General features: G+C 53.0%; 1 protein-coding gene across 3 annotated transcripts; it reads right to left on the bottom strand.

Annotated features, from left to right (window-relative positions):
• Nucleotides 1-684: 684 nt before the first annotated feature.
• Nucleotides 685-26,713, bottom strand: ANPEP (alanyl aminopeptidase, membrane). 3 transcript variants are annotated; one of them, XM_049705921.1, is made up of 21 exons: nucleotides 26,549-26,713; nucleotides 18,475-19,492; nucleotides 17,802-17,944; nucleotides 17,553-17,692; nucleotides 16,999-17,125; nucleotides 16,757-16,911; nucleotides 16,381-16,494; nucleotides 16,138-16,281; nucleotides 15,892-15,957; nucleotides 15,703-15,768; nucleotides 13,949-14,124; nucleotides 13,605-13,684; nucleotides 12,169-12,302; nucleotides 11,994-12,049; nucleotides 10,920-11,067; nucleotides 7,739-7,830; nucleotides 7,171-7,281; nucleotides 6,876-7,043; nucleotides 6,007-6,147; nucleotides 5,501-5,582; nucleotides 685-1,311 (listed from the first exon to the last, which is right to left on the bottom strand). In XM_049705921.1, the coding sequence occupies exons 2-21, from the start codon at nucleotides 19,143-19,145 to the stop codon at nucleotides 1,123-1,125; spliced, it is 3,003 nt and encodes a 1,000-aa protein (XP_049561878.1). In that variant the 5' UTR covers nucleotides 19,146-19,492; nucleotides 26,549-26,713; the 3' UTR covers nucleotides 685-1,122. The 3 variants fall into 3 exon arrangements, with proteins under 3 accessions (XP_049561878.1, XP_049561877.1, XP_033258743.1); XM_049705920.1 differs by having other exon boundaries at nucleotides 18,475-19,496; nucleotides 26,582-26,712; XM_033402852.2 differs by lacking the exon at nucleotides 26,549-26,713 and having other exon boundaries at nucleotides 18,475-20,926.
• Between the last annotated feature and the right edge of the window lie 553 nt (nucleotides 26,714-27,266).

Here is a 27,266-nt window from a genome sequence, read left to right as displayed (position 1 = left end):
AAATTTCCACCAAGGCTGATGTGGGCTGTGGAGCCCTGCGGGTCCCAGACCTTCTCCTCAGAGTTGGCCCTGATCACTGGCTGCCCCAGGTGATCTGGAGAGCACCTGCCTTTTTCTGTATGCTACTCTTGAAAACAACCACTTTACAAACTGATATGCCACCCAGGGATCCTGGAGAGGTGGCAGGACATGCCCTTGGCCAGTGAGTGGTCACACCAGGCCTGGATCCAGGGCTTGCTGCCCTTACCGTGAGCCCTGTTCTCTCACTCTCCCAGGTGTTCTGGCTGCAGTGCAGGAAGAGGGGCCCAGCCAGCACCCTGCTCCCTGAACTTGCCTTACGCTAGTTCAGGTGCAAATCCTAGCTTCTGAAACCATGGAAACTCCTGCTTTCTGGAAAAGCACTCCCTCCCCTGTCAGGACCTGCTCTGTGTCTGGCATCAAGCCCCACTCCACCTTGGAGACTGCTGTGTCCCCATTCCTTCTACCTCCAGTGTTTCCCCAGCACCCAGAGTCTCAATCCTGCCAATGAAATGAACACTGCAGGCAGACACTGCCATACAGGTGTTCTAGGAAGGACCGGCAGGCTGGGTACTTCTTCCCTCCTATGTTTCCTGGGGGTCCAAGGCCCCCACGCACCCCAGGTTCTCTAGCTGTTGTGCAGATCCACTCCTGCTCTAGTTTAGTAATGAGTCTGGAAGCTCATCTAGAAATCCTTTATTTACATTTTATCTTAGAAAAAAATATACAGATCTGGTGCTCTGTTGACTCCTCCGGTTCAGGGTCTTTATGGGAGGGTGAGAGAGGGCACAGGGCAGCCCTCCAAGGCAGTCCATCATCCATCAAGGGCCTCTGCTCATCTGGCCCTTGAGCTGGACTTCCCTGAGATCAGCCCCAGGGCCCTGGGTGACAGGAGCCATGCCAGGCCTGGGGTGGGGTTGGCATGAGGGGCAGGGGCTGGGAGGCACTTGGACAGTCTGGCCATCAGAAACTGGATTGGCCCCCTGGGCAGAGTGGAGAGAACATGGGCCAGAGACTCTGTTCCTAAGGGGAGGACACAGGCGCCTCAGGCTTCAGGAATGGGGGCCCTACCATGAGCCACTTGGATAGACACACGTGGGCATCTCACATGGGGGCCAGGTGACTGTAAGCACCAGGGACTATTGGGCTGTGTTCTGTGAACCACTTTAACACCACCTCCTTGTTCTCCTTCACCCACTTGATGTTGGCTTTGGTCTTCTCCAGGGCTTGCTCCAGAGCCCGGGTGCCTGAGCCGAAGCCTACATCCATGTTGTTCTTCTTGAACTGCTCCAGCTGCGAGGAAAAGGATAATTCTGAGCCCCTGGTTAGGTCTCTAACACAGCCCTGAGGAGAGGGCTGCCAGATCCTCTGTCCTCCCCCTCCATGTTAGGGCCCCTAACATGGGAATGGGGACCACAGCCTGTTCTCCAGGACAGGGAGGGCCAGTCCTTCCCTCTCCCTGGCAGGGGTCAAAAATGACAGCCCTGGGCTTCCCTAATGGTGCAGTGGTTAAGAATCCGCCTCCCAATGCAAGGGACGCGGGTTCAAGCCCTTGTCCAGGAAGATCCCACATGCCTCGGAGTAACTAAGCCCATGCGCCACAACTACTGAGCCTCCACTCTAGAGCCCGCGAGCCACAACTACTGAAGCAGGCCCGCACGCCGAGAGCCCACGCTCTGCAACAAGAGAAGCCACTGCAGTGAGAAGCCCGCGCACCACAACTAAGAGTAGCCCCTGCTTGCTGCAACTAGAGAAAGCCTGCATGCAGCAACAAAGACCCAAAACAGCCAAAAATAAATAAATAAATAAATTTATTAAAGAAAAAAAAAAAGACTGCCCCAAGATTCAGCCTGGCTCCTACATGTATTTAATCTTCATTGTGAGGTTCTTATTGAGTTGATCCTCAGTTTTTGAATGAATTACAATCTCAGTCCAATCAAGGGAGGAGAGAGGAACAAATTAAACAGAGACCACAAGGAAGCAACCAGCCAAATTCAAAATGTGGCCATTTCTATAGTACGAATGGCCCAGTTGCTTGAGCAAATAAATGTTTTTTTGGTTGGTTTTTTTTTTAAAGAGATGCTACAGATTAAAAGATGTATTAGTTCTGGAGGTTGTAGCGAGGGCAATTAGGCAAGAAAATGAAATTAAAAGCATCCAGAAAGGAAGAAGTAAACTATCTCTATTTGCAGATGACACGATTTTGTATACAGAAAATCCCAAGGAATCGAAAAATAAAAAAGCACAACTATTAAAACTTATGAGTTCAACAAGGTTGCAGGATATAAGAGCAATATACAAAGATCAATTGTATTTCTATACACTAGTTGTGAAAAATCTGAAAATGAAATTAAGAAAACAGTTCCATTTACAATAGCATCAAAAAGAATAAAATACTTAGGAATAAATTTGACAAAAGAAGTGCAAGACCAGTATGCTGAAAACTATAAAATATTGTTGAGAAAAATTAAGAAGACCTAAATAAAAGGAAAAATAATGACAAATAAATCTGTGTTAATGGATTGGTAGATTTAATATTACTAACATGGAAATACTTCCCAAATTGATCTACAGATTCAATACAATCCCTATCAAAATTCCAACTGTATTTTTTTGCAGAAATTGGCAAGCTGATCCTAAAATTCATAAAGAAATGCAAAGATTCAGAATAGCCAAATGATCTTGAAAAAGAATAAAGTTGGAGGGCCCACAATCCCGATTTCAAAACTCACTACAAATCTATGATAACTAAGACAATGTGTACTAGCATAAAGACAAACAGATCAATGAAATAGAATTGAGAGTCCAGAAATAGACCCTAAAATTTACAGTCAAATGATTTTCAACAAAGGTGCCAAGATCATTCAATGGGTGAAAGAATAGTCCTTTTATCAACAGAGGAATGGATAAAGAAGATGTGGTACATATCTACAATAGAATATTACTCAGCCATAAAAAAGAATGAAATAATGCCATTTGCAGCAACGTGGATGGACCTAGAGATTATCATACTAAATGAAGTAAGTCAGACAGAGAAAGAAAAATATCATAGATATCATTTATATGTGGAATCTATTTTTTTTAATGATACAAATGAACTTATTTACAAAACAGAAACAGACTTACAGATATCAAAAACAAACTTATGCTTACCAAAGGGGAAACATGGGGGCCAGGAGAGATAAATCAGGACCTTGGTATTAATATACACACACCACTATATATAAGATAGATAACCATCAAGAACCTACTGTGTAGCACAGGGAGCATTACTCAATATTCTGTGATAAGCTATATGAGAAAAGAATCTGAAAAAGAATGAATATATGTATATGTATAACTGAATCACTTTGTTGTACACCTGAAACTGACACAACATTGTAAATCAACTATACTCCAATAAAATTTTTTAATAAATTAATGATATTACAAAAAAAAGGAATAGTCCTTTTAATAAATGGTACTGGGACAACTGGATAGCCACATGCAAAGGGATGAAATTGGACCTCTGCCTTACACCATGTACAAAAATTAAGTCAAAATTGATCACTCCTAAATGTAAGAGCTAAAATGATAAGAATCTTAGTAAAAAGCATAGGTGTAAATCTTTGTGACCTAGGATTAGGTAATTGTTTCTTATATATGACACATAAAGCACAAGCAACAAAAGAAAAATAGAAAGTTAGACTTCATCAAAATAAAAAACTTTTGGACTTCCCTGGTGGCTCAGTGGTAAAGAATCCGACTGCCAATTCAGGGGACATGGGTTCGATCCCTGGGTGGGAAGATACCACATGCCCCGGAGCAACTAAGCCCCTGCACCACGACTACTGAGCTTGTGTTCTAGAGCCTGCAAGCCACAACTACTGAGCCCACGTGCCACAACCACTGAAGCCCTCGTGCCTAGAGCCCGTGCTCCACAACAAGAGAAGCCACCGCAGCGAGAAGCCCGCGCACCACAACGAAGAGTAGCCCCAGCTCGCCACAACTAGAGAAAGCCCACGTGCAGCAATGAAGACCCAATGCAGCCATAAATAAATAAATAAATAAATATTTTTTTAAAAATTTAAAACTTTGTGTATCAAAGACACTATCAAGAAACTGAAAAGACAATCCACAAAATGGGAGAAAATATTTGCAAATCATTTGTCTAATAAGGGCCTAGTATCCAGAATATATAAAGAACTCTTGTAACTCAACAATAAAAAGACAAATACACCAATTAAAAACTGAGTGAAGGGGGCTTCCCTGGTGGCACAGTGGTTAAGAATCCGCCTGCCAATGCAGGGGACATGGGTTCGAGCCCTGGTCCGCGAAGATCCCACATGCCGCAGAGCAACTAAGCCCACGAACCACAACTACTGAGCCCGCGTGCCTAGAGCCCATGCTCCACAACAAGAGAAGCCACCACAATGAGAAGCCGGTGCACCGCAACGAAGAGCAGCCCCCACTCTCCGCAACTAAAGAAAGCCCACGCACAGCAATGAAGACCCAGTGCAGCCAAAAATAAATAAATAAATATATTTTTTTTAAAAAAATGAGTGAAGGATTTGAATAGACATTTCTCCAAAGAAGATATACAAACGGCCAAGAAGCACATGAAATGATGCTCAACATCATTAGTCATCCGAGAAATGCCACTCATAACCACAGTGAGATACCACTTTGCACCCAGTAGGATGGCTATAATTTTTTAAAAAAGGAAAATAACAATTCTCCCCCAAACATAAAGAAATTGGAACCTTCATAGATTGCTGGTGGGAATGGAAGTTGGTGCAGTTGCTTTGGAAAACATTTTGGCAGTTTCTCAAAAAGTTAAACACAGTTACCAAATGACCCAGCAATTCTACTCCTAGGTGTACACCCACGAGAACTCAAAACATGAACATAGGGGACTTCCCTGGTGATCCAGTGGTTAAGACTCTGTGCTCCCAATGCAGGGGGCACAGGCTCAATCGCTGGTCAGGGAACTAAGATCCCACAAGCGGCTGTGGCACGGCCAAAAAAAAAAAAAAAAAAGACAGAATTTGAAAATGGCCTGGGTATAAGATGATAGTAAGGCATTGTTAATTTTCTTGTATTTGCTAATGATAGATTATGTTTTTAAATTCCTTTATTTTAGATATGACTAAAGTGTTTATAGGTGAAATTATATAATATCAGTGATTAGCTTGAAAACTGTCCACCCCCAAAAAATGTCAGCAAATGTTAACAATTGTTCAATCTGAGTAATGGGTACGTGGAGGTTCATTATATTATTCTCTTTACCTTTTGCCTATACAAAAATTCCAAGATGAATATCTGTGATTGAACTGTGACATTTAGAAAGTCTGGATACCCAGTTTCCCCTGTACATGAGGAAGGCCTGACCACATGGAGCCCCGCTGCCTTGTGAACACATGCGGTGGGAGCTGAGTGGCAGCTGTCCCTTGAGACTGGGGATGGGCCTCTGGGTGCTGCCCCAAGGTCCGGGGCTTCTTACCTCCTGCAGCTCGAACTCAGTGGAGAATCTTCGGGTCACAGCCTGGATGAGGTTGGAGAAGGAGAAGGAACCACCGCCGTAACTGCAGGGCAGGGAGAGAGAGGAACCGTGAGGGGGGCCAGGAACCAACGTTCAGTGACTGGCAGGCGACACAGGACCCTGTGACTGTCCCTATCTCGTAGATGTGATGAAATGACATGTCCAAGGAGACACCACTAGGGACTTGAACACAGGTTTGATTGCAGTGTCCTTGCTCCCATCTCTTCAGAGAACACTCCCATTAGCCAGACTTTCTTTCTCCCAAGTGGGAAAAGGGATGGCTGTGCCCCGCTGCCACATCTTTCCATTCCTGTCCCTTCCCGACCTCAAGCTGGGTTCTTTTTGGACCACTCCGATGCAGTGTCTACCGTCCACTCCCAACCCTACAGGGTCTGGTGCACACAGCCCATCCCCAGGGGACGCAGCCTTGGTGTGCGCTTCCCCTAACATGCTCTCAGCAGACTCACTCCTGAAAGATTTTCTTCCAGTTGCTCTGGACAAAGTCCCAGGCCAGAGATTGCCCGAGGACGTTGCTGGCAATGCTGTTAATGGTGGAGGTGGCATCCTGCTTCCGGATGAGGTCTGGGTTCAGGGTGTAACTCAGGTACCTGTGAGGACAGCATGCTGCGTAATAAGTAAAAGGACCCTGCCCTCCACCCCACACACCTCTCCTGCAACCTCTCAACATGCCTTCAGCATGCTGCAGGTTAAAGACTCCTCGGTCCTACCGCCCTCCTGTAGATGGGACACTGAGTCCCCTAAGCAGGGTCACTGGCTATGCTAGGTATCATACTGACATAGACCAGGTGCTTGATAAATATCTGACAATGAATGAACGAAGGAAGGGGTAAGCGCTGCACCAGGTAGGATGGCCACTCCTGTCTTTGAAATTGAGGGTAGCTCTTCTTTACTGAAGTACAGAAGATAGCATATGAGGCACACAGTGGGAGCCAGGAGCCCTCATCCAAGGGTTTGGGGGGTGCCCAGCTGGATGTCCAGAAGGCCTCAAGTCCAGGTGCACCACAGCCCTTGACAGAGAGGTAAAGGCTAGGAGACTGCAGCAGTTAAAAGCACAGGACGTGGACCCAGATCCAGATTCAAATCTTGTTTTTCTCACTTAGTAAAGCTTCTAGACTTTGGGCAAGTTGTTTTGCTTCTTTGAGCCTCAGCGTCCTCATCTGTAAAACTGGGAAACACACTGCTCCACTGCACAGGTTTGCGAGGATCCCACGGAGGAGAGTGTGGACGCCTGGCTGGTTCTTTCTCCCCCACATTGGGAGCCTGGTCCCCAGCGGGGAGGGGAACTCACCCAGCCCCGTCCAGCTCTGGTCCTCACCTGTTCAGGAGCCAGACCTGGTTGGTGCAGGCCAGCGCTGAGCGGAGCTTGTCAGCTTCATTAACCAGTCGGGCTTGTCGTAACTGCCACCAGGCGAAGTCCCACTCTTTCTCGTCGCCCTGGGCGATGGCGTTGCAGTAGATGGTGGACCGCAGGTTGGGATGGATCCTGGTGTGGGGTCAGGGTGTCAGGGGTAGAGTAGCAGCAGGGAGGGCAGGACGAGGGTCTGATGAGGGCAGGGCTGTGAGCTTGAGGGACAGATAAAGATCAGGAGGCAAGCAGGGGACACACTCACGGGTTATTTTGGGGGTTCTCCATCCACTGGTTGTAAAGGTTCTTGGCCAGCTCCTCACACTTAGGCAGCCCATTGGAGCAGGCAGTGCTGATGGCATTAATCTCATTGTACCTGCCCCAGGGGTGACACTCTGTCAGCATGCCTGGCTCTGACTCTGGCAAAGACTCCCCTGCTGACACACAACTCCAGGAAGGGCAGCAGGGCTGGGCTCTAAGGTTGCAGCCCTCCCGCCCTTTGGGTCCCCCTCTTTGCTTCTTGCCTTGGGCAGCTCAGGGAGGGTGGGCACAGACTCCAGCCCCACCTTCAACACCTAGAATCTGAATAACAATGCCGGTGAGGGGACCTTGAAATTTCAGTTTGGTCCTTTGTACAAAGAGGCCACATAGAGCCTCAGGGCAGGGCTCCCTATTCTTAGTGGGTGGGTGGGGTCTCTCCCTGACTGGTGGCCCTGGTCCAGCCAGGAGTTGGGAACTTCAGAGGAGGATGCTGCTGGGACTTGCTCTGGACTTCCCAGGTCAGGGTGCCTGGGCCACCTGTGATCTCCAGACCCAAGAGAGGTCATACTCACTGGTCCATCAGGCTTTCTGGGCGCTTAGTCCAGTTTTGGGTGAGATTTTCAAAATATAGGAAGAGAGGTTCAACCTGATTCCTGAGGTAATTCTGGGAAAAAGAAAACATGAACAGCCTCAAAGAAGAGACTCATGCTTGACCCACCTGGAGCCCCACGGAGCCTCTGATGTGGGTGGGCAAGTGTAGCAAGGGCTAATGGCTACAGAAGCGAGAGGCCAGAGGCTAAGGGCCTCGCCCAAGGCCAGATAGTGGTCAAAGGAGCCGGCGCTAGTTCAGGTCTCAGATGACTGATCTGAGATTCTTTCTCCTCAACCAGTTCTGACACTGATGTCTAAGTATCACCATTTCCTAATATAGTTTTAGGGCCTACCATCCCCCCCCCCACCTGATCATAAGTATTCTGCCTCTATTGTGGGGAATTTAGAAAACACTGTAAAGCATAGGCAGAAAATACTAACCACCCCAGAACTTACCAAATCCATGACTCCCAAATTGGTGAGTTTGCCCCTTCCTTTCTCTTTTCTACCCAGCATATCTACAATTCTGCATGCTGTTCTTTTAGCTGGCATTGTCGTGTAAGGCCCAACCCATGTTATTAAACTCCTTTGCAGACGCTGGTTCAGTAGAGTAGATTATCATGTGTGTCAACCAGAATCCGCATCCAAACGTTAAAGGAATAAACCCCCAAGAGCAAAGAGAATTGGAAAGGAAACAACAGTGGATGAGACGGCCACACAGTGTAGGAGCTGGGAGGTGGAGAGAGGGAGGTGGAACAGGCTTGGCCAAGGCGGGGGTCTGCAGCAGAGTACCTGCCATGGGGGAGATGGAGACAGAAGCAAGGAGACTTGCTGTGGCGAGGCTCGGAATTAGAGGGATGTGTGTGCAGGGGACAGGAGTGAGGCCGGGCTGTGAACGGGGTAATGGAGTCCAAGTCTGTAGAGGGACTAATTAAACCCTCAAGCGCCCACTTCCCTCCCTGCCTCAAGCAACACCCCTCCCTCCCCCATGAGCAAGGCTGAATCAGAGGGGCTCAGCACTAGGGTCCCCAGACACAGTGGGAGGGTTGCTGAATTGCAGAGAGGGCCAGAGGTGAAAGTTTACAGCCTAAATGGAGGTACCCCCCAGTTTCCTTCCCCACCCTGATCCCAGAAAGTGAGCCTCAACTGCACAAGACAGAGGATCACTCTGGAGACTGAATGGTCTCAAGGGAACACAGTCACAGATATTAATTTTTGAGGGTCCCCACGAGGAGTTACTTAGTCACCCCATAACAAGACTGCAGGTGACAAACTCCACCTCCTCGTGGAGCTTTCAACCACTGCCTCACTCTCAAATTCAAAGGGGCAGCTCAGCTTCCAACTTGAAAGAGGAGATCAAAACAAACAGAAGACTTGGAGGAAACAAGTCAGTGAAAGAAAAAGAAAACTTCATAAAAGCCTATGATAAATATCCTCCAAGAGTTCAGGGAAGATATTGCATAGGACGCTGGAGCCAGGAATAGCACTTGGAAACTTAAATATATGATAGAAAAAATGAGGAGAGGCGGTGTGCTAAACTGAGGGCATATCCCGGAGGTCAGAACAAGAAGTCAACAAGCCAGAAAATAGGAGAGAAGAAAACTAGAGGACCAATGTAAGGGCAGTGAATTGGATTAACAAGTGTCCCAGAAAGAGAGAACCGGGGGAAAAAAGGAGAGGAAGAAAGTTTAAAGGAGCAATGCAAAGTTGTCCAGGTTGAAAATGTAGAAGGATAAGAAAGGCCTGCATGAAGGACCACCAGCATGGAGAGAAGAGCCCACAGCTTCCAGAAGGGGAACCTGGCCACATTCAAAGAACTGGAAATGAGAAAGGCCCTGGGCTTCTCAACAGAAACATGAGAGGTTTGATGTCAATGGAGCAAGACCTGAAATTTCCTGAGGAATAATTTCCAAAATAGAAACTACTTTTTAAAAATTTTTTTGGCCATGCTGCGAGGCATGTGGGATCTTAGTTCCCTGATCAGGGATTGAACCCATTCCCCCTACAGTGGAAGTGCAGAGTCCTAACCACTGGACCACCAGGGAAGTCCCTCAACCTAGAAACTTCTAAACCCAAGCAAACTCTCAATGCAGTGTGAAGGTGGAATAAAGACATTTCAGACAATCTACCTGAAAAAATCCACCTCTTATGAACCCTTTCTCCAAAACTGGAAGATGTGCTCCCCTAATAGAGAGAAAACTCAAGGAAGAATCCATGGGTTCAGGAAACAAGAGATGCAACAATGGAGAGCCTCCCAGCATGGGAGCTGAGTAGCAGTTCTAGAAGGGAGCAGGCCGACAGAGGGCACCAGGAGGGATGCCTCCAGGAAAAAGCAAAACTAATGTACTATCTGATACATTTGTATAAGATGTATAAAAAAGGAGACACAAGCATGGTTGCTGAGTACTGAGTTGACCAAATACTGTGATTTTACTACATTGGGAGGATGGGGTGAATCCAAGGTGTAGGTAGGTTAATGAGTTTAAAGTGAGTTAAAACCTCATTTACCATAACAGTTAATCATGTGAAAAACATTTTTAATGACTACATAATATCCCATCAAATGGATATTCTAGTTTACGTAACCAACTCCAACTGTTGGACATTTGAGTATTTTTGGTTTTCTTGTCTTTTATAAACCACACTTCAGTGAACATCCTTATGGGTTCAGCTATGGATCCAGAGCAAGCAGCTTCCCTCTGATCCTCCCTGCCCGTGCCCCCAAGCTTCAAAACTGTTAACATCGGCATCCCCCTCCAGGCCCTTAGGGCAGGCTAGGCAGGCACAGGCCCACTCCTTTCACAGAGGGGTTCTCTGGGGCTGAAGAGGATTGCCTGAGTCCACACAGCTGGTAAAAGGCCTCCTCCCTCACTCCCACCCCCTTCCTGTTCTGTGGCTTTTTCTGTTGCCTTCTGAAAGAAGGATTTGCTAATTTCCAAATCTAGCAAACCTTGCTAGAAGTCTGTGTCCTTTCTTTGCCGTGCCCAACCTGCTCAACTTCTCAATCCCTGCTCCCTTCACCCTACATCCCTCCTACTCTCTCACCACTGCCAAGGACTTGGCGTGTTTCACCATTCCAGGCAATATTTCTATTCACTTCCTTATGGTGTAATTTCAGGCACTGGGGAATTGGTCCTTGAACCCTGCCATGACCCTCTGTACCTTCATGGGGCCGTAGACCTCGGATCGGTCGAACATGAGCTTGAAGTACCTCAGGCTGCTCAGGGCGGCCTGCCAGGGCATGTACTCTGTCTCGTTTTTCAGGAAGAGGGTGTTGTTCAGCGCCAGGGTGACAGGGACTATACGGGCACTGGGAACAGACAGAGGGGCTCAAGTAAGCACCCCCACCCAGTCCAGCCTCACTGTGGGAACCCCAACCTCCTCCTAGAGCCTGAGGTCCCAGAGGCCCAACTGAGCCAACTCCAGCATTCACCAGGGGTGGGGCTGGGGGTAGGGGCGAGGGATGTGGATGCCGGGTGGTGCCACAGACGAGGCCAGCCCAGGCCTGGCCCTCACCCACTGCCAGTCACATTTCCTTGCTCATTATCCCCATTTTACAGGTGAGGAAACTGAGGCTCAGAGAGGTAAAGTGCCTTGCCTAAGGCCACACAGCCCACAGGAGACAGATCAGAAATTCAAAAAGACAAGAAACCTGTGCTATTTACTCTGCCCACCTCTTCTCTGATTGCTTGGCTCTCTGGTCTTTCCTCCCTCCACCTCCTCAGGCCATCTGTGCATATTTGGTTCATAAGTGTCCATGTCTATGGGTGACATCACTTATGTCTAAGAACTTGGCACCTGCCGGTGCTCATGAACACAGCAGCTGCTCAATAAATATCTGTTTATCCATGCTGCATTTCTTCTATCCTGTCCTTTCCGTATCTTTCTTAGCACTGAGCATGGTGGCCTGGGCCATAGGTAGCCCTCCGGAAAACCTTGGTGCCGTGGAGTGCACTGTGGTTTTGGAGTTGGACAGGACTGCGTCTGGCTGTCATGGGCTAATGTGTGACCTCAGGCAGGGTACTCAAGCTCTGAATCTCAGAGTCCTTCTCTGGGAAGTATGGGCTGTGACGCTGACAATCTCCGGGGACATGGGGCCAAGGGAGGGGTGTGCACAAGCACAGGGAGCCCACGGTGCTGAGCCTGGCACACGGTGAGGACGGCGGCAGGCAGCACTGGCTCTCACTATGGAACCGCACTCACCAAGTCTCCAGGCTTCCATGGCTGAGCACTCACCTGGCCAGGTTGAAGCTGTCGTAGATGACCTGTGCCCGATTGATGACAGGGATGGTCTAGAAGGGGCAACAGAGCGTGTGACCTCGGGCTGGCGGTGCCGGCAGGCCCTGCAGTCTGGGGCCCCGTCGTGGGGCTGGGCCTCAGGCAGGGGATGGGTGGGGCGGCAGGTACCCACCGCTGGTCTTATCTGCAGCTGATTCTGAATCTTCCTCCAGTTGTTCTCATCGTAGTTCACCTGGTAATAGCCCGTCACGTTGACGTTAAGCAGGACCCACTCTTCTGCTCCGGTTTTGAACGGATCGTGCTGGGCTGTGGGGAGAGACCAGAGCTGGGCAGGGCTGCTCAGAAGGCCACAGGCTGACCTGACCCAGGCCTCGGCAGAGCAGCCTCCACTGCAGCCTGGCAGCAGCCGGCCCTCACGCCGCTGGGCCAACGCCAAGGAGAGGGGCGGAGAAGAGGGGTAGGACTGGCTGCCGGGGCCCGACTCTGGCCGTGGACCTTGGACAGACCAGTTGCCATCTCTGAACCTCAGTGGCCGCCCTGCCTCCCACAGGCTCTGTGTGGCCGGGTCAGTGGCATCCACCGGGACAACTCCATCAGCACACCCCCGGCCACTCAGACTCAACTCCCCAGGCGGCCTCTCCCCCTCCACCCCCTCCTCCTCCCACCTCTCCACTTGTAACAGTGCCATCACACCCAGGCAGCGCCTCCCATCCAGTTAGCCCCCAGCACCGCTCATCTCTTCCTGGGGGCTCTGTGCCCCCTCCTCACGGCTCTCCCTCCACCCTTTCTCCTGGCAGCCAGAGGGGATCCTTCCATAACTGCAGGTCAGACCCAATGGCTTTCCCACTTCCCACCTGTCCCAGCTCCTCCTGGCCCGAGGACATAGCCATTGTCTCCTGCAGCCTGCAGGGACCCGCTTCAGCTTCACCGAGGGCGCACCTCTGCCCGAGCCACACTCAGTCCCCGAGCTCTGTCCTACCTCAAGCCTTGCGCTTGCTCTTGACTCTGCCTGGACTGCTTCTCTCTGCTGCCATTAGCCTGGCGAACTCCTGCTCTTACTCTGACTCAGCTCACCTCCTCCAGTGTTTCCTGACCTCTCCATGAAGTTGAAGCTCCCTATTCCCCACTCCCTACCCACCTGCCCCAGTACCCCAGAGGCCACACGTGCCTCCGTTAAAGCACTCAGCACAGCTCTGGAACGTTTGAACTGCTGTCTTCCTTCCCTTCACCTGCAGCCTTGGCTTAGGCAGAGGATGACTTGCCTTGACCTTGGTTTCCTCAGTGCCTGGCAGAGTAGGACTGCTCATACTATGTGCCAGGCACTGTTTTAAACATTTCATGGGAATCCTCTTCTTTAACCTTCACACAACTCAATGGGGTAGATATTGTTCCTAGCCCATTGTATAGATGGGGAAATGGAGACCAGAGAGAGATGGTAACTTGGCCAGGGTCACACAGCATAGAAATTAGAACCAAAGAAGCTGGCTCCATTTGTTGAATGAAACGATGAAGGAAGCCCTGGCTGAGGCCTGCCATAACCCCAGAACATGGGTCAGGAGCTGGGAGTATGGGATGGGGCTGCTGTCCACTAGGGCAGGGCTGGATTACCTGTTGCGTTGCCCTGCAGCCAGTAGTGGTTCTGCAGTTTGCCATTTTTGATAGATGAGATGGGAACAATCCACAGGTATCTGGAACAAGAGATCCAGAGGCCAGGTGTGAGAAACGGCAGCTCTTGGGCACTGCCAGCAAAGAACAGCCTTGCCCGGACTTCCAGTTTCTGCCCAACTCTGGCACTAAAACGCCCCCATCCTCCTGGCCCAGGAAGGAGATTGTCTACAGCCACTGTGGCAGGGCCATAGCGGGCCAGGCCCTGCTATGGTCAGAGGGTCCCAGAGCAACTGCCCCTCAGAACCCTCACTAGGACGCCTGTCTCAGTGACCTCATCTGCTCACTTGAACACTGAGGGGCGGGTGACGTTGGACTCGGGGTCAAGGAGGAAGTGCTTCTGGGAGATGCTCCCTGTCTTGGTGTCCACAGTGATGACAGGGAAGCCCATCTGCTGGGTCCAGCGGTCCATGATGGCACGCACGGTGTCTGGCAGCTTGATGGCCGACTGATTGTTTACAGCCTTGGGCAGAGGGATATGGTGCAGCCATCAGCGACTGCCATTCTCCCACCCACCCACTCTCCCCTTGCACCCTTGGCCTCCCCTTAGTGGTACCACTTTGCTGGGAGGCAGGAGCTGGGGTCCCAGGCCGGCTCTCTGTCTCCTCGGCTGCCCAGTGCTGGACGAGCCAAGAGCTTCCCAGCCTCTGGTTCATTCCACTTTGATTAAGCAAATCTATGTGGCTTCCCATTCTGTGATCCACCCTCAGGTGGGTGTGTGTCAGGGAGGGGCACCCAGGATGCCCATGGCTCAGCCTGAACAAACCCGGGAGGACAGGCAGGGAGAGGAGACAGAGAGGAAGGAAAACCAGTGTCCGCATGTCACAGGCAGCGCGAAGGAGAGGCTCGTGGCAATGTGAAGGAAACGCACCTGGATGAGGGTCTGGGGATGGGCTTAGGTTGGTTGTTATTGTCTTAAATCTTTTTTCATCTTTTTCCATGTGTGTGCATTGCTTTCATAATAATAACAAAAAACCAACCACATCTGTTAATAACTGAGAAAATAAAAAACTAAGAACAGCGTAAATAGAGGGCAGAAGACCCTGTCGGAAGGTGCAAGCTGAGGGAGAGGGCATCTCTAGGGGGGCTGCAGAGAGAAGGGGCTCAGGGAAAGAGGGAGGGGCAGATGGAGCTGGAGGGGTGCTGGTGTGGAGGAGGGCTTGGCTTCGGAAGAAAGGAAGGCGCTGGAAACTGAGGCTGGGCAGGGAAGACAGTGGAAGCGGAGGGGAGGGACTGACGCTGTGGGAGGTGTGGGAGGTGGACCGGCCTCGTGGCAGATGGATGTCGGGCTGGAGACTGGCCAGGAGGGCCCTGGAGCCCAGCTGTGACTCTGTGACAAGGCCCTGGGCCCCCCCTCCCTGGTCAGGCTGGTCATGGAGCACAGGCATATGGGGGGATCGGTAGGCCTGACCAGGGCCACAGAGAAGGGGTGGGGGCCGCCGTGAAGGAGAAGACATGATGGGGGATGATGGGGAGAGTCTCAAGAGAGGTGGGGAGGAGGGGCAGGCGGGAGGGTGGGAGTGGTCAGAGGGTTTGCCCAAAGACAGGGGCCACTCAGGGTCTGAATGGACAGGAATGCAAGGTGAGGCTGGATAGGAGGGTCAGAGAGCGCGCCGAGGGTTCTGGTGTGTGCAAAGTCATGTCTGGGAGGGGCCAGCCGGGGCGCAGGGCAGCCAGGAATGCTGAGTAGGTGAATGACTGGCTCCAAAGTTCCAGGGAGAGGAAGGCTTGGGCTTGGGAACCACAAGAGCCCGTTTCCTCGCTACTCAGATGACGGCACTCCTCAGCTGCCCTCACAGAGCTCACTGTAGCGTGAGGGGGGCTGCCTGCCAGGGCTCGTGACCCAGGCTCTCGTAACACCTCCTTCAAGGAGACATCATTGCGCCCATTTTACAGATGAGCAACCAAGCCTCCAGATGGCCTGCCTGGGAGGGTAAGCAGTGGAGCTGGGCACATTCTCTTACACGTGTGCTGCCCCCAAGGACTTTCAGCATCTCAGGACCCCCACAGAATGGCTTCAGGGGGGCTGGTTGTTACTGACCTTCTGCAGGTGTTCCCACAGGTCCAGGTAGGTGGTGTTCTGATAGGCAAAGGCATGCAAGTAGGACTGTGGAAAGACAGGGCACGGTGAGGGTAAAGCTGCTGCCCCAGGCTCTACCACTCAGCCTCTGCGGTAGGCCGGGGCTTGGAGGAAACACCTCCCACCCTATGGCTGGCCAAGGGTACTCACCGCCAGGCCCTTCCTGAACAGGTCCTCAGTCAGGAACTCAGAAAGCATCCTGATGACTGAGGCTCCCTGGTGGAGGACAGGGGGCTCAGAAGGCTGCGCCGAGCCAGCAGGAGACCCTGTGTCCCCATTGGGCTGGGACAGGTGCTCCCGGAGCCCCCAGCTTCGGTGGGCCCCTGTGGGCCGAGATCCCACCTCCCTTCCCATGACCCCTACTATCTCAGGACCAGCACGGGGGCTGGGCAGCACCTTGCTGTAGGAGATGGAGTCAAACATCTCGCTGATCTGGGCGGGTGTGTTGACCTCCTCGGCAGGGGTGGTCAGGGGGTGGGAGGAGGCCAGCGCGTCCACAGCCATCACGTGGTACAACTCGTTCGGCACCATGAGGTCTTTCTGCAAATCCCCAGCAGCCATCAGGAGACTGGCCTGGGAGGGGGTGACCCAGGTCTTCCCCCATCCCAGACCCCAGAGGTCCCTGGGCAGCGGGCTCACCAGGTTCCAGGTGGGCTCTGCATGGTCAGCACCCAGGTACTCCACGTAGGAGGCAAAGCCCTCGTTCAGCCAAAGATCATTCCACCAGGCCAGGGTCACCAAGTTCCCAAACCACTGTGGGGGAGGGGAGGTCAGCCCGGCAAGCCGCTCACGCCTTGCGGTCACTAACGGTACCCAGAGCTACCCTTCACCGAGTGTTCCCAGCGTGCCAGTCTTGAGCTCGGCTTCCCCGACATCATCATGACTCTCCTCCCTGACACCCTGCCAGGTGGAACTCTTCCCTTCTCAGCTGCCAAGGACGGAGCCACAACTTGTGCCGTCTCCTCCCAGAGCCCCCCTCGTTCTTTGTCTGCACTCCCCATGATGGGGGGGCTACCTGGTGGGCCAGCTCATGAGCAATCACAGTGACAACCCGCTCTTTGTTGCTGCTGGAGGAGGCCTGTGGGTCAAACAGCAGCGAGTTCTCCCGGTAGGTCACCAGCCCCCAGTTCTCCATGGCACCGGCGTTGAAGTCAGGCAAGGCAACCTGGTCTGGGGAGTCCAGGCTGTTGGTGGGATGGCCTCGGGCTATGGGGGGAGACCCATCCACTTCCCCCCAATGCGAGGTACCTCACTCACCAGATTTTGGGAGTGGGTAGGGTGTAGCAAAATGACTGGCAAAGAAGTCTAGGATGGGACCTGTCACGTTCAGGGCATAATTGCCATGGTTCTCTGCAATTGCATTAGGCCGAGCCCAGATCCGGACCTGCAAAGAAGACAGAGGTAGGTCAGGGGCCCTTCTTGGGTCCTGGTGCAGGTGGGCCGAGTCCCAAAGCCTGGCAGGCTGGGGGACCAACTAGGTTAAACTGGGAGGCTTGGTCAGCGGAGGAGAGGGCAGGGGTGTCTCTTTAGAGCCTTGAGTCACACGCAGGGGCCTTTGGGGAATAACAATAGCCATAGACACCATCTGTCTGGCACCCAGGAGTCGGGAACTCCCTTCATGAGGAGGGTCCCACTTTTCAGATGCAGAGATGGAGGGTCAGAGAACCTAAGGCACTTGCCCAAGATCACTCAGAACTGGGATTCAAACACTGCCTAGCAACTCAGGGGCTGGGACAAGGATGAGGATAAATAGGAATATCTCCCAGGCCAGGACCAATCCCGAGGAAGGATAGGTGGCCTCAGCTCCATACCTGGACGTTGTTGGGTGCCATTGTCTCCACACTCGTGAACTCGCACACGATGTAGGCCAGAAGGTATGTGGACATTACAGGCGTGGTTTCGAACTCAGTGACGTTCCATTTGGGGTCTTCTACGAGCGGGACACTGGGACCTGGGCAGGGAGCACGCAGGCATGTGGGGTTGTGCCCTCTCCCTGCCCTGTGCCCCAGCCCTGGGGGTCTGCTTTCCAAGGATGTGTGGCCCCAGCCAGACCTGCTCACCTTTGGGCGGCATGTTGGACAAGGCTGTGAATCCGTTGGGGTGGATGAGGGTGATGTTAAATGTGGCCTTCATGGCCGGCTCGTCAAAGCACGGGAAGGATTTCCGGGCATCTGTAGACTGCATCTGTGTTGTGGCCAGCACCCTGCCCGAAGCGGGGGTTAGAGGGTGTGCCAGCTTAATGCCTGTGCCCGTGTGGGTATGCGGGGCTGGGGCTGTAGGGTGTTGCTGGGTGTGCAGGGATGGGGTGCACAGATGCTGCCTGGCCTAATCCCTGCCCTCCCCACCTCCCCCAGGCCGCCTCTAGGCCAACAGGCCAGCTGACGTGGGAGAACAGAGCTCCTTCTGGACTCAGGGTCAAAGTCCTGGCAGGCTCCATCCCTGTATTGGCTGGGAAACCTTGGCAAATTTCTTTCCTCAGAGCCTGTTTTCCTATCTATCCAAGGGGCACTTTCATCTCTCATCCCTACTCCCTAATAAAGTATAGAGGAGCCCTCCGGGAAAGGGTCGATTGTCTTGGTAGCTGCTCTACCGGAGCTGCAGATGGAATGATGGGCCAGCCAAGGACTCCCGAAGGTTCAAAGGCCCCGAACCCAAGCCCTTCCTTGGCTCCCAGGGTCCAGCTCTGCCTCAGCACCTAGGATCTGCCCCCCAGCAGACCCAGCTCTGACTTACTTTTTGACATTGCCTTCCATGTACTCGCTGCGGTAGAAGCCTGCCAGGTCGTCGGCCAGCTCCCCCTGAAATGCACTCTCCATCTCGTACATTCTGCCTGCCTCCAGCGAGCCCTTGAGGTGTACCACCAGATACTCCGTGGGCTCTACCAGCTCGGTCCTGGCGATGTCGGGGGCCGAGAAGGCCCCCACGCCCCGCAGGGCCACCATGTGCCCCTGGGTTGTGGTGTAGTTGAGCTTCTTGCTATGGATGATGATGACGTCAGTGGGGGCCTTGCAGATGAAGCGGACGATGCTTGTGCCCGTGAAGATATACAGGCCATTCTCATTGGGAGTGAGGTAGGGCCTCAGTGTCACCTTGTAGGAGTCAGGCAACAGTGTCGTGGGTAGGCGGTATCGATTCCATGGCTTGCTCTGATCCAAGGTGGTGGCCGCGGTGATGGTGGTTGTCAGGCTGGTCGCGGGGCTCGTAGGGGCCATGGAGCTCGTAGGGGCCACGGAGCTCGTAGGGGCCACGGAGCTCGTAGGGGCCATGGTGGTGGCGTACCCGGCATTCTGGTTCTTCTCCTGGGCATACAGCACAGACAGAGCGATGATAGTGGCTATGGCCGCCACGCCCAGGAGGATGCCCAGGATGCCCAGAGCCTTGGATATGTAGAATCCTTTGGCCATGGTGAGGGTGCAGAGGGAGCTTGGGGAGGCTCAGGACAGGTGGGGAACAGGGCAGCCTCGGGCCAGGCTTATATCCCTGAAGGGGAGGAGCCCCACAGCCTGCAGACTGGGCAAAAATTAACCAGGGCTCAGACAGGCGAAGGTCACCGGACTGGGTGGGAACACACTCTGCCCAGGTTTCGGAGAGGAGATCCAGGAACAGTGTGCGGAGTGCAGCTCAGGGGTACCTGCTGGGAGCAAACTGTCCGGTTACAGGCTGCAGGCTTCCTGGGAGCCCACCGAGGGCTGAAGGGCAGGCGTCAGGCTTCGTGCCCAGCGGGGAGAGGGAGCAGCCAGGTGGCTTGGATCTGCCTGCAAGGGGAGACAATGGGCACCAGAACAGGAGGATCGAGGTTAGGTCCAGGAGGTTAGAAGGACTTCCCAGGAGCAGGGAGGTGGGAGATGAAGAGAAAGGGAGAGTTGGTTTCCGGCTCGGGTCAAGAACACATTGGTTCACCCCTGTGGTTGGATGGATGCCCAGGGCTCCTCAGTGACATGGCCCCAGGCTCCCTTGCATTCTTTCAGAGCAGGGAGTTCTTCCAGGTTCCCCTCCCTTTCCCTTCTGCCAAAAACTTTTTCCTCAATTATAAGCTCACTGAGAAGAATGAAATAAGTTGTTTTGCCTTTTTTTTTTCTTTTTTTTAAGAGAGGAGACTGGTGGAGGCTTAACCTCTTCCCAGCCATGACCTTGGGCAGGTAATTTTACCTTTCTGAGACCCCTTTCCTCGTACATAAATAATAGTATTTACTTCTCAGATTTGTTGAACAGATTTAATGAGAAAACATATTAAATACCATATAGTAGAACCTGAAAATCCTTCCTTTCCCTTCTTTCTTACTCAGAGGTCAACCATTCTATCCTTGGTAGAAAGGAAGATATTACTTATCATGCTCAATATAATATGTTCTTACAGGAATATGATGTTCATCGTTACCCTTCCCATCTGCCAGCCCAGTTCCTCAGACCTCAATATCACCTGACCCTCACCCCAACATCCAACTCACCCTGCCCCCCAATCTCACCATGTCCTTGGTCAAAGCCACTGTCATTGTTTATGTGGGCACTGCTGGACCCTCATGACTCCTCACTTCCACTTGGGCCCCCTCAAACTAGTTTGCTACACAAATTGGATCATTTTGCACCACTGCTTAAAACCTTCCCTTTGCTCTTGGAATTCAGACCAAATCTTCTAAAGACACCCACAAGTTCAAGTGCTATCAGCTGGCCCACTTCCCAACCTCGTTCTCACCACACTCCCCTCTGTTGTGGCACTCCAGCCACTCTGGCCTTCACCCAGACCCTCCACCACAGGACCTTTGCATGTGCAGTTCCCTCTGTTTGGATCATCTTCTCCCCCTTCTTGCCCTGGTTACTTCCTATTTATTCTTCAAGTCTTTCTCAGAGAAGACACCCTGACCTCCGTGACTAGGTCAGGCCCCTTAGAACCACAAACCTCTTCTTCAAAGCCCTATAACTCAGCACAATTTTCCATTTGATCTGTGTGGTGATGATTTGAGTGTTGCCTGTCTCCCCGACCAACGGCAGGCCCCATAAGAGCAGGTCCCTGGCTGCTTCTGCTCACTGGCACTAGGCACGGTGCCTGGCACATAGTAGTTGCTCAATACATATTTGCCGAGTGAATGCACACAGGCGTGAATGGGTGCATGGATGAATGAGTGAGTCAATTCAGGCGTCACTCCTTATTGGAGTCTTTGCAGCCCATCTCCACCCCTGTCTCCACTCCCACTTAGCCCTGGGAGAACTGTCTACCCCCTTCTCTGAGCCCTCCTCCAACCATGGCAGACAGGCAAGACTCTTGCTAGGGCCAGATGCATCTCAGGGCCCACGCTTGTCTCCTCCCTCATCTGGTCTGTCAGCTCCTCGTTCATTGGCCACTTCCTGCCCCGTCTTGGGCCAGCAACCTGTGAGCCCACCTGGAGGCTTGGCAAACAAATGCATGCATGGACGGTAAGTGTTCATAGGTTAATTCATTCAGGCATCCCTGTACAGGGTCTTCAGGGGAATCCTGGGTGCCCATCTTTGGGCTCAAGGGCGCTCTGAGCCGTCAGCACTTCCCTCTTTCTCTCTAGAGACCTGCCCCCCAGGGCGTTGGTCTGGACAGTGTGGACTTCCCATTGCAGTGACCTACAGCCAACCCTACTAGGCCTGGGCTGATGGCCAAGGGGCAAGAGTGGGAAGCCAAGTACCGAGGGAGGGCTGCAACTTGGGCATGGTGACAGAGGGAGCAGCAGCCCCTGAGGGTGACTGAGAGTGAGAAGTATGTGCTTCCAGTCTCCCTTCATCAGGGCTAGAATTTGCCAAGGAAAGCCATCCCTGTTGTACCCCTGAAGGCTGGCACCCAGGGGTCATGCATCCCCTTGCAACAAGTTTCACTCTGTAGGACCTGAAGCCCTCTCCCACCTTTGCAGCAAAAAGACACATAAGCCTGATTGGCCTAATCTCTACTCCAAACAAAGAAAGAGGCCCTGCCTGGCCCATCGTGGCCTTTTCCTGTTTGCTTTGGACACAGTCCGTGGGCCCAGCTGGCTGGGATCTTTACCCTTTTGGAAAGGGCCTCTGGTCTTCAAAGCTGGCACAGCAGGCAGCCCATTGCCCTGTAATGAGAGGTCCCTGTTCTGGGTACTGTGCCAGCCCAGGCTGGGGGCACATAGAGGGGCATGCTCCACAGCCCCCACATTCTCTAATAATAAAAAGGGATCCCTCTTCCAGCCCCCTGCCAAGGCCCAGGCATGGTCATCTCTACACCCCACTGGGTAGCAGTAACCATGTTCTTCTCCCCTGTCACCCAACGTGCCCACACACCTTGGCAGAGGGATCGTCCTCTCCTGCTTGAACCTGGTCTCTGGCTCCTCACTGCTTGTGGAATGAAACCTCAGCTCTGGCTTGAGCCTGAAAACCTTCTGTGGACTTGACCCTCTGGCCTCTCCTCTTTCCAATGCCCAATGTGGCTCCAGTTGTGGGTATTTCCCCAAACTCCCTGGACTTTTTCATACCTCTGTGCCTTTACCCATCCTGTTTCCACTGCCGGGAATGCCTTTCCTCTCCCTCCTGTCAAACTCCTACTCATCTTTCAAAACCCAGCTCAAACATCACTGCCTTCTCATGAACAGGCAGCCCCTTTCCCCCGGGTGCTTCCCTGGCCTCTGGTTCACACCTCTATCACAGCACTTAAGGCCATCTATGTGTTCAAAAGCTTCTCACTAGACCTAGGCACCTCAAGGGAAGCCTCTGTGACTTTGTACACCCCTCCATGCCTAGCACAGGGCAGAAGCTCAACGCTGGCTAAATGAATGACAATGTCCACAATCCCTGCCTTGGCTTATAGGTCTAGTGTGATCTAGCCTCCAATGATTCTCTGGTCTCATCCCAAGCCTTCTCCCCCTGTTGCTCTGCCCCACTGGCCTCTTTTGGTTTCTCAAGCCCACCATCTCTTCCTTCCTCCACCCCCCACTCCACCCTCACCCTCACCCTCACCCTCACCCCCACCTCACCCTCACCCCAAGCTTCTCTTTGGGCCTGGACAGCTTCTGTCTTTCCTTCACGCACCACCCACTCATCCTGGAAGCTCACTTCAGCGATGCTATCCCGGGGCAGCTCTCCCAGCACCCCCAAGACTCAGCGCCATGAGGATGGTATCCTCCATACCAGGCAAGCACCTAGTACACAGCAGGCAGGTAACACATGCTCGCGAAATGGAGCAGCCATAAGAAAGCGAGAGGCAGTGGTTAAAGACCGAACTCGGCGTTAATTCAGACCCTGGATCCTCGGCACAGATTTCCCCTCTATGCCTCACGTTCCTTCTTGGGCTCCTAGATTGTGCATACAAACCACTTTTGTGAGTTTTGCCATATCTGTGATCCTCCTGTACATTATTTAGTTAACATTTTTCTTTAAATAAATTCACTACTTACTCTCCTTCTGAGCAATAACGACCAAGAAGTCATGGTTGGGTGTATTACGTTATATTTTTTCTGATACACATTTCAATTTATGACTATTGATTTTAAAACTATTCATCTAGGTAGCCACTACAATCATCTTGTTTAGCTGCACTCACTTGGGGAATCACTGCTCCACCTTGTATGATTCTGGGGTGGCATCACCTGCAGACTGTCTTTGGAGTGGAAGATTTCTGCAGGCGAGCAGAATGTGTGCATTCCTTTTACCATTCATTTCTTGATGGGGGAGAAGCTGAGTACCCAGCCCCGGTCTCAACCAAAGCAGCCTTCCCATCTATGGGTTTATTTATTTCTGCCCTGCCTATGTTTTGGTCCGGGAACAAAAGTTCTAAATTAAAAAAAAAAAAAAAATTAAGGTTGACAACAATCATGTTAGAGAATATTTGAGGCATAGCCACTCGTGTAGAAGACATTAATTGAATGGGAAAAGTCAGCTTTATCTCAGATATGGGGGTACAAGTTGCCTTGAATTCAAACATGACAACGCCAGGAGCCTGGGAGGGGCTGTAGTGGGGAAAGCCAGGACCAGCAGTCAGGCAAACAACTGTGCAGTCCCAGCTCCCTCACAGATCGCTGGGTCTTGGGGTAAGCTGCTGCTCATGCTCGCTCAACACCTCCCCGCCCTATCCTCCTCAGCTGCAGGGCTGTGCAGGCTGGGAGCTATGGAACAACCTGAAGCCCATCTGTCTGCTCTGAAGGAGCAGCGAGTTAGGAGCAGGGATGAGGCTGGGGCCCCAGTGCAGGGCACATTCTGGCCCCTCCAGCCCCTGGCCTTCTCCCAGACTTCTGAGGTCTCCACCCACAGCTGCGTGAGGCTGGGCCTGGGCCAGCCCCCAGGGTGCTTCCTCTGGGAGCCTTGGACATTGTCCATCCTGTGAGAACCGCAGAAGGCCCTAATGGGAAGTCAGCTCCTGTTTTGGCCTTTGGAGCCCAATGCAAGGGCACTCAGGAGCAAAGGAGCAGAAGGGGCCCTCTTGGAGTTGGGGAAGTACACCAGCCTCGGAAGGGCCATTCTGGGCTGTGGATCCTGTCTGGAAACTCCCATCTGTGTAACTGAACAGATAATCACCATCAGGATAATCACCACCATTTGGCTGTTGAGAAAACCAAGGCACAGAGAAGTTAAGTGACTTGCCCAAGGTCACACAGCTAGTTAGTGGCAGGTTCTATTGCTTAACTATATGTGCCTCCCAAAGCATCCTCTCATACAGCTCCCCACATTTCCTACTAGGCAGTGCCCAGGAGGGTTAAAAGACCACAGGAGGAGACACACACCTTTTAGCATAACAACACATGACAACAAGTTAAGGAAGGCCAATCTGGGCAGGATGAGAGACCTGATCATCTTTTAGGGGAACTGTGTGTCCCTTCTTCTGAATTTTAGAGGCACACTAAGGGACATGGGGCAGGAGTGGCTGCTGCAAGGAATAGCTGAGAGACTGGCAACCTGGTGGAAGTCAGCTTGGGGGCTCTACAAAGGGACCATGAACTCCCTGCCCCCAGACCAGGACTGGGAGCAGGGGCTGGTTCTAGGAAGTGGAACTTCTTATCAGAGGGGGAGCACTGTGCTACCAGACACAGGTCTCTGTGGAGGACTCTGGCTTGCCTTCAAGGGTGCACCCGAACCACTGTAGCGTCTCCAATGATGGACACCCAGGGTTGGACCCAGGCTGGAGGTGACAGCTGTTGGCCTGTGTGAAGGAAGGCACCCAGGGCACTCAGTGTGAACAGCTGGCCTACTGTCCCTGCCATCCCTCCTAGACTCTCGAATAGCCCCCAGCATGGGGTCCTGGATTTTCCACCAGAGCCAGAGGCCCAGGAACTAGGCCCCATTCCAATACCCTGATTGATGCCTTCCCACGTGGGGACCCCCCACCTGTCTTCTCAGAATGCTTAGCAATAAAACTCTTGAAGCAAAGGGGCTGGAGGACTTGGCTTAAGGGTTGTGGAAATGGGAAGGAGCTTATGCCCCACTCCCTAGAAGGCTCTGGGGGAATCACAGGGCAGGTGGCCGGTCTGCCTCACACAGTTGAGCCTGTTTCTCCATCTGTGAAGTGGGAGCAGCTCTCTGGGGTAAGCTTTCTTCCACTGATAGTCTAGCTTTACTCTAGGGCTTTTTAGGGAGGTGGACTAGTGGAGGATGCCAGCCCACTGCCAGAGAGGGGCGAGGCACCCTGCCTTCCCCACCTCCCCTGCCCCCAATGTGTCCAAAAGGGATCTTTGGTGGATTGGAGGCCCATTTCCTCTTCCGTGTGACCATGCCCTCATTTCTCCCCTCCCCCACCTCACATATCTACAGCCAGCTCCTCAAACACAGACAACCAACGGAAGGGCCCATCTAGTCCAAGACTCTGCTTTTACAGGTGAATAAGGCAAGGCCCAGAGAGGTCCAGGTCAGTTAGAGACTCAGAGACTAAGCCACAATCATACCTTAGGCCTGACTGCGAACAGTACTCTGACAATTCAACCACACTGCCTGGTTGGTGCAGTCCCTGGGCTGGGTTGGAGGGAGGAGGCGGATTCAAGTTACAAAACCCAAGGCATGACCCAACTGGGGCACCCGTGCCCACTGCACTGCTGGGGGTTTGGAGGTGCAGAGTTAGGGCCCCACTGGCTCATCTGGAGGACCCCTCCGCAGAGCAAGTGCGGGCTGCAGTAGGAGCATTGCTCTTCTCGGCTGCCAGGGAGTGCTGGAGCGGGCGCTCCGTTCCTGCCTCAGGAGAACCCGCGAACTATGGGGTTGTAAGGAGCAAGGGAGACGACGCTTGTTCAGCGGGAATTCCCTTTAAGCGGTCGGGGGGAGGGCTTTGGACGGAGGCAAAACGTCCAAGGTTAGCTAAGGGGGACTCCTACTGCGGCCTTGACCCTGGACCCCCCCCCCCCCGCTCCTCCTCTGGGGGCTGTATAGACCCCAAAGGCTGGCCGGGATTCCGTTCATTTTTGGCTCCGCCCCACCCACTACGAGTCTGAGCTGCGGTGCCTCACAGTCACCACGCTCGCACCTCTGTCCCCACACCACCCTGCCTCAGACCACAGCGGGGTAGAGTCCGCTGCACCAGCGGGGTCTCTCCATCTGCCCTCCCCCAGAGGCGCCGGCAGCTGCCCTCCCCGCCCTGGGGACCACCTCCCCAGGTGGACGGCCCCCTGCCCGGCTGATAGGCCCGCTGCGGAGCCAACTCGGCCGCGAGATCATAGCGGGATCAGCCAAAAGAATTCTTCGCTCTCCTTGGACCTCAGTGTACCGGTCTGAGAAGGGGGCGTCGGCAGGGACGTCGGGGTCTCTGCGCGCGCTTGCGTCGATGTCCCTTCCTCACTGTGGCTGCCGCCCCGCAGCTGCCCCGCAGCCCCTCCGCGCCCCGCAGACCCTCTCCACCGCGCTCCACTTGCCTGTGGCCGCCAGGGCGCCCGACACTGACCTGCTCGGAGCCTCCTCTCCCGAACGACGAGCCGGACCAGCCACGGCCACTGCCCACTAGGACCTGACTCCTCCTTTCCCCTTCTTTGTAAAGGGAAGTAATCTGACCCGACCACTACTCCCGGGTTAACCTCTGCCCCCCCACAGCTCCGCCCGGACTCCTCCCCGGCCTGCCCGCAGCCTCCCAGGAGCACCCCCGATAGGGAGCTGGTCCAACAACGGCCGGCCCGCAGGCCCTGGAATTGCTCTTCGGTTCCAGGTCTCCCGCTTCCACACCCCACCCCACTACGCCCCCCAGCCCCGCTGTGGCCGGAGCCCCAGGGCCCCGCCCCCCCATCTGGACAGCATCTGCCCTTGGGGGAGGAACACAAAGCCTCGCCCTTCGAGTTGGGGCGCGGGGGGTGGGGGGAGCCCCACTCATTCAAAAAAATAAACTGGGCATCCCCCGGAGATGGCTGTTCCCGATAATTGAATGTCGGCAGCACAGAATTTAACTTTTGTGATACCTGGGGCTCATCATTAAGAAGGCAGAGAAGCAGCAGGACCTAGCAAAAAAAAAAAAAAAAAAAGACCAGAGCCAGGAGTATGTTGCTTCCAGAGGCTGTGCAGCCAGGGGCAGGGCACTCCTCTTCTCTGGGTATCTTTTTTACTGGGCAGTACCAGATGATATTTGTATTCCCTTCCTA

This window comes from Orcinus orca, chromosome 2, assembly GCF_937001465.1.
Source record: "Orcinus orca chromosome 2, mOrcOrc1.1, whole genome shotgun sequence".
NCBI lineage: Eukaryota > Metazoa > Chordata > Mammalia > Artiodactyla > Delphinidae > Orcinus > Orcinus orca.
Note: the sequence above shows the minus strand (reverse complement) of the source record. Positions and strands in the feature narration are given on the sequence as shown.

Excerpts from the sequence above, each read along its gene's own strand:
- ANPEP (XM_049705921.1), bottom strand. The coding sequence starts at position 19,145 with ATGGCCAAAGGATTCTACATATCCAAGGCTCTGGGCATCCTGGGCATC. Across the intron at positions 17,693-17,801 it reads GTCCAACATGCCGCCCAAAG|GTCCCAGTGTCCCGCTCGTA; the intron begins GTGAGCAGGTCT and ends CTCCCTGCCCAG. Across the intron at positions 16,282-16,380 it reads CAGAGCCCACCTGGAACCTG|AAAGACCTCATGGTGCCGAA; the intron begins GTGAGCCCGCTG and ends GGGGATTTGCAG.